At 43.1% G+C, this 7181-nt stretch overlaps 1 protein-coding gene across 1 annotated transcript; it reads right to left on the bottom strand.

Annotated features, from left to right (window-relative positions):
• Positions 1-4262: 4262 nt before the first annotated feature.
• Positions 4263-5219, bottom strand: LOC142657492 (olfactory receptor 5V1-like). Its single transcript, XM_075832527.1, has one exon. It carries the CDS (start codon positions 5217-5219, stop codon positions 4263-4265), a length of 957 nt encoding a protein of 318 aa, XP_075688642.1.
• Between the last annotated feature and the right edge of the window lie 1962 nt (positions 5220-7181).

Raw genomic sequence — 7181 nt, 5'->3', positions numbered from 1 at the left:
AAAAATATATATACCAGTATGGAAACCAATATAGACACAAGTATGGATACCAGTATGGATACCGGTATGGACATTAGTATAGATATCAGTATGGACATCAGTAGGGAAACCAGTATAGACACCAATATAGATAATAGTAAGGACACCAGTATGGACACCATCATCAATATACCAGTAAGGACACCAGTATGGATACCAGTAGAGAAACCAGTATAGACACCAGTATGGATAATAGTAAGGACACCAGTATGGACACCAGTATGAATGTACCAGTAAGGACACCAGTATGGACACCAGTATAAACACCAGTATGGACACCAGTATAAATACCAGTAAAGACACCAGTATAAATACCAGTATAGACACCAGTATAGATATACCAGTATAGACACCAGTATAGATATACCAGTATGGACACCAGTATGGTCACAGCAAATACCAGTATGGACACTAATATGTATACCAGTAAGTACACCAGTATGGACACAGCAAATACCAGAAAGGACACCAGTATGGACATCAGTAAAAAAATATATATACCAGTATGGAAACCAATATAGACACAAGTATGGATACCAGTATGGATACCGGTATGGACATTAGTATAGATATCAGTATGGACACCAGTAGGGAAACCAGTATAGACACCAATATAGATAATAGTAAGGACACCAGTATGGACACCAGCATGAATATACCAGTATGAACACCAGTATGGACACCAGTAGAGAAACCAGTATAGACACCAGTATGGATAATATAAAGGACACCAGTATGGACACCAGTATGGATGTACCAGTAAGGACACCAGTATAGACACCAGTATGGACACTAGTATAAATACCAGTATAGACACCAGTATAGATATACCAGTATGGACACCAGTATGGACTCATCAAATACCAGTATGGACACTAATATGTATACCAGTAAGTACACCAGTATGGACACAGCAAATACCAGTAAGGACACCAGTATGGACATCAGTAAAAAAATATATATACCAGTATGGAAACCAATATAGACACAAGTATGGATACCAGTATGGACATTAGTATAGATATCAGTATGGACACCAGTAGGAAAACCAGTATAGACACCAATATAGATAATAGTAAGGACACCAGTATGGACACCAGCATGAATATACCAGTATGGACACCAGTATGGACACCAGCAGAGGAACCAGTATAGACACCAGTATGGATAATAGTAAGGACACCAGTATGGACACCAGTATGAATGTACCAGTAAGGACACCAGTATGGACACCAGTATAGACACCAGTATAGACACCAGTATGGACACCAGTATGGACACCAGTATAGCTATACCAGTATGGACATCAGTATGGACAGAGCAAATACCAGTATGGACACCAGTATGGACAGAGCAAATACCAGTATGGATACCAGTATGGACACTAATATGTATACCAGTAAGGACACCAGTATGGCCATCAGTAAAAATATATATATAGCAGTATGGATACCAGTATGAAAACCAATATAGACACAAGTATGGATACCAGTGTGAATACCAGTGAGGACATTAGTATAGATATACGTATGGAAACCAGTATAGGCACCAGTATGGACACCAGTAGGGAAACCAGTATAGACACCAGCATGGACACCATTATGGACATTAGTATAGATATTAGTATGGAAAGCAGTATAGGCACCATTATGGACACCAGTAGGGAAACCAGTACAGACACCAGTATAGATAATAGTAAGGACACCAGCATGGACACCATCATGAATATACCAGTAAGGACACCAGTATGGATAATAGTAAGGACACCAGTATGGACACCAGTATGAATATACCAGTAAGGACACCAGCAGGGAAACCAGTATAGACACCAGTATGGATAATAGTAAGGACACCAGTATGGACACCAGTATAGACACCAGTATGGATAATAGTAAGGACACCAGTATAGATAATAGTAAGGACACCAGTATAGATAATAGTAAGGACACCAGTATAGATAATAGTAAGGACACCAGTATAGATAATAGTAAGGAAACCAGTATAGATAATAGTAAGGACACCAGTATGGACACCAGCATGAATATACCAGTATTGACACCAGTATGGCTATTAATATAAACACGAGTACGTCATTCCATTGCAGCTTGTGCTGTATACATCAGTTCTCCACATGAGGAATATGGTGCAGTTCTGGAGTCACTATAGATCTTTCCTGTTTTGATGATTCTGTGCGGAGAAGGGCCATTTTTTTGTCTCTTTTTGTGCAAAATATAAATGTTAAATTAAATAATATGAAACAATTTTTTATAGAAATCCAAATTTTTATTTCATGCAAACACAGAATACGAGGAGACAGATGTCATTCTCTACATTTTACATTTGTTTTTGTTTGTAAAAAAAACTCACAAAATTTTTCCTGTCTCCTGTACATAAAATAAATCAATGCATGATGAAAAGTTCTGCAACTTCCTAATATACTTTGTGTATCAATTCCTCACAATTCCAAGATTTCTGTATGCTGTCTGTGAATGGAAACATTCTTGTTTACATCCAGAGGTTGAAAACCTACCTATTCTGACCTAGTCCTGCTCACACAGCTGAAGGTTTGTCTAGTATCAGTGTAGACAATCGTCTATGAGCTAAACACAGCAGCAACACCTCTCTACTCTCCTGAGCTCCACATTGATACCTTTTACCTACACTGAAACATTGTAACAAACTGTAGTTGTGTGAGTAGGACTAGATCAGGACTGCATTCCAGATAATGTAATACCAGAATGTGACAGCAAGCAGAGATCTTGAAAATGGTAAAGAATTGTACCGCAAAGTCTATTAGAAAGTTGTAGAACTTTTTATTTTTTATTTTACCTCCAATGAGGTGATGGAGCTGGATTGTTGGTCCATACATCCCCAAAAATCCTCTTTGTTGTACCCTCTGGTCTTATTTCAGTTTCATCAAATTAATGTTATTTTTGTATAATTAAAAATGATAAAATTTTACAATGTACTTACTTAATTATACTGTAAAAATTCCTCATGTTTTTCAAGATCTCTGCTTGCTGTTATTCAGTTGGAACTTTCATTGTTTACTTCCAGTGCATAAAATTCTGTCCATGGTCATGTGATGGACACACGGCTCGATAAAATTACAGTATGTGTATCAGAGAAGTGTCTTCTAACGATCCCTTCACCTATGTGTCCATCACATGACCCTGTACCGATCCCAGCACCTGTGTGTTCATCACATGACCCTGTAACGAACCGTGCAAATGTGTGTCCATCACATGACTATGTAATGAGCCCTGCACCTGTGTCTATCACATGAACCTGTAATGAGCCCTGCACCTGTGTGTCTATCACATGACCCTGTAGCGAGCCTTGCACCTGTGTGTCCATCACATGACCCTGTAACGAGCCCTGCCCTTGTGTGTCCATCACATGACCCTATAATGAGCCGTACACCTGTATATCCATCACATGACCCTGTAACGAGCCCTGCACCTGTGTATCCATCACATGACCTTATAACGAGCCGTACACCTGTATGTCCATCACATGACCCTGTAACGAGCCTTGCACCTGTGTGTCCATCACATGACCCTGTAACGAGCCCTGCCCTTGTGTGTCCATCACATGACCCTATAATGAGCCGTACACCTGTGTGTCCGTCACATGACCCTGTAACGAGCCCTGCACCTGTGTGTCCATCACATGTACTTATAACGAGCCGTACACCGGTGTGTCCATCACATGACCCTGTAAGGTTCCCAGCACCTGTGTGTCCATCCCATGACCCTGTAACACAAATCCTGCACCTGTGTGACCATCACATGACCCTGTGACGATCCCAGCACCTGTGTGTCCATCACATGACCCTATAACGAACCCTGCACCTGTGTGACATCACATGACCCTATAACGAGCCCATCACCTGTGTGACATCACATGACCCTATAACGAACCCTGCACCTGTGTGACATCACATGACCCTATAACGAACCCTGCACCTGTGTGACCATCACATGACCCTGTGACGATCCCAGCACCTGTGTGACATCACATGACCCTATAACGAACCCTGCACCTGTGTGTTCATCACATGACCTTGGACAGAATTTTATCCACTGGAAGAAAACCATGAAGGCTCCTATTGTAAAACAGCAAGCAGTGAATTTGAAAACCCCTTTAAGAAATGCTGCTACAATTGTCTCTGGACTGCACAGTAATCTATAAGATTTGTGGTATTAAATCCTCATCTGGAGTCACCTGCATCTTCTTGTAGCTTTTTCTGAAATGAACAGGTGTGTATGTAACGCTCTCTGCAGCGCTGACTTCAGGTCCTTGCTCCTCAGGCTGTAGATTAAGGGGTTGAGTAAGGGGGTAATTTGGGTGTATATCACAGTGACCACTCGGTTCAATGCCAGAAGACGACTTGTGTCAGGAACATAGTAGATGAAGATGACTGAAGCGTAAAATATGAAAACCACCGTAAGATGAGACGTACAGGTGGAGAAGGCTTTACGCTTTCCATCGCTGGTGCGAATTGCAAGCACTGTGCTAAAAATTTTGACATATGGGTAAAACGTGGCAATAAAGGCTGCAGTGCCTAGAAGACATCCTACGAGTATTACCACTAGAGTATTCATGGAAGTATCAGTACAGGAGATCTGGAACAAATGGGGCAGATCACAAAAGAAATTCTGGATGAAGTTTGGACCGCAGAATGTCAACCGTCTTAAACATAAGGTACAAATAATGGGGGCGAGGAGAGCAGACGACCAAACTAAAGACACCATCTGGATGCACATACCCCAAGACATGACCTGAGAGTAATGGAGAGGGTGGCAGATGGCTACGTATCGGTCATAAGACATAGAGGACAACAAGAAAACCTCAGAGCTCCCAAAATAGATCACAAAGAAGATTTGTGCTATGCAGTCCCGGAGGGAGATGGACCAACGTTGGGTGGTGAGGTCATAGAGCATTCTTGGGGCAGTGATTGATGAGTAGGACATGTCCAAGAAGGCCAAATTCCCGAGAAAGAAATACATGGGTGTATGAAGATGAGCACAAGTAACAACCAGAAGGATGATCGTAAAGTTGGTCAAGAAGGTCATCAGGTAGAGGAGGAGGAAGATGGTGAAGAGGACATAGATGGTCTTCTGATTATTGGATAGACTCATGAGAAGAACACTGGTGATTGCTGTTTGGTTCTTCATCTTCCCAATAAGGAACTTGGTGGAATATAGAAAACCTATAGGGGAACCTTCCGGCTCGGATATAAAGTTGCTAACACTAACAGCGATCGTGTGGATTTATTTTAAAACTCATTGGTTTTCCCAGGAGCAGAAGCCACAGAAGCTCAAACCTCAGCTCCGCACGTCCATAAATAACGTAATAGGGTCCCAGGACGCTCGTTTTCATGGTTGTTTATAGTGTGAAATTTTGCAGTTTAATTTTAGCCAGTGAGAATCCACACAGGACCCTGACGCATATCATGAGTCATATCATATTCAGAATAAAGAGTATTGGGGGCCAGGAACAGGGGGCAAGGGTCTCCACGAACCACTGTTAGGTTGTCAATCAAATCCAGTCATTGAGTAAAGACAGTGGCGGATTAAGTGTACCATGGGCCCTGGGCTGTTGACACAACTTGGGCCCCCTCACACGCAATCCAACCCCCCCAACCTGCTGACACTGTACCCGTCAGTGCCACTGACCGGACGGATACAGGTTTTTGCACAAGATACAGCTGCTCTGTATTCAGGATATAAAGCAGCTGTATCTCAAAAAGTAAAAATAATTTTTAATAAAAAGTATTTAGAAAGTTGCACCAGACACTGATACACCGTTTTATTAAAGAAAAAGTAATATATAATAACAATAATAATTAAAAAAAATTAACACCTCTCTTTAAAGTGTAACTAAACGGTTACAATTTTTTGGACATGTCATACTGATATGTCAGAATTTTTAATCGGATGGTGGTCCGAGCACTGAGAACCCCACCGATCGCTAAAGTGAAGCGGCAGAAGCGCACGATTGAATGCTGCGCCACTGATCGGCATTCCTAGGAGTGGTGTACGTCCATACACCGCTTGCTCGGCTTTCCGAGAAAAGCAGATCAGAAAGGAAGGGGCACAGCGGTCATCTGAGCGCTTCTGCGACTTTGTTTTAGCGAACCATGGGGTCTCAGTGCTCGGACCCCCACCGAGCAAAACTTCTGACATTTCACTATGACCTGTCAGAAGTTTTTTTTAGAAGTTTAGTTTCACTTTAAAGGTGTTTTCCCGTGAGGGAAATTTATGACATATCCTGTGGATCCTGTCAGATAGATGTGAGTGCCACCTCTGGGACCCGCACCTATCTCTAGAACCGGGTCCCCTAAACCCTGTTCTACCTCTTTCTGCTATCGCTGCCTCCCGGCCACCTCCTGACTTCATGGACTTTCCGTAACTTTCATTCAGTTCTTTGGGACTTACGGAAACAGCGTAGCTCAGCAAGCTACGCTGTTTCCGTAACTCCCGACCATGTAATCAGGATGGGGCCGGGAGGCAGCGAGAGCAGAAACACGTAGTGAGGGGATTAGGGGGCCCGTTCTAGAGATAGGTGCGGATCCCAGAGGTGGGGCCCGCATCTATCTGACATTTATGACAAATTATGTGGTCCTGTGGATATGTCATAAATTTCTCTCGTGGGAAAACTGGAGGCTGTATGGGGGGATTATATTGCAAGGGGAAATGAGGTTGTCTGACTGACTGCTGGGGGCTCTAAGTGTCTGATTCTGACATCTCTGTGGGGGGGGGGGTAGCCTCCCCCCCCATAGAGCCCGTCGCTCAGACCCCCCTATACAGCCCCCAGAAGTTAGCCGCTCAGACAATCTGACTTGCCCTTGTAATATATTAGTAACTAGTGAGGGCTCTATGGGAAGGGGGGATTATACTAAATGGGGGGGGGGGGGGTCTAACCATCTAAGTGACTCCAGAGGACTCCATGAAGGGGGGAATAATCCCCCATCCCATCCCCCATAGAGCCCTCAGTATTTCAGTATTTATTATACAGCAGGGAGGGTTGAGGGAGGGTTGAGCGTGTAACTCACTGCTGAGTGTCTATGGGGGGAAATTATTGTCCCCCCATAGAGTCCTCTGCAGTGAGTTACACTGCTCAGACCCCCCTGCTGT

The sequence above is a fragment of the Rhinoderma darwinii genome, chromosome 7 (genome assembly GCF_050947455.1).
Source record: "Rhinoderma darwinii isolate aRhiDar2 chromosome 7, aRhiDar2.hap1, whole genome shotgun sequence".
Taxonomy (NCBI): Eukaryota; Metazoa; Chordata; class Amphibia; order Anura; family Rhinodermatidae; genus Rhinoderma; species Rhinoderma darwinii.
Note: the sequence above shows the minus strand (reverse complement) of the source record. Positions and strands in the feature narration are given on the sequence as shown.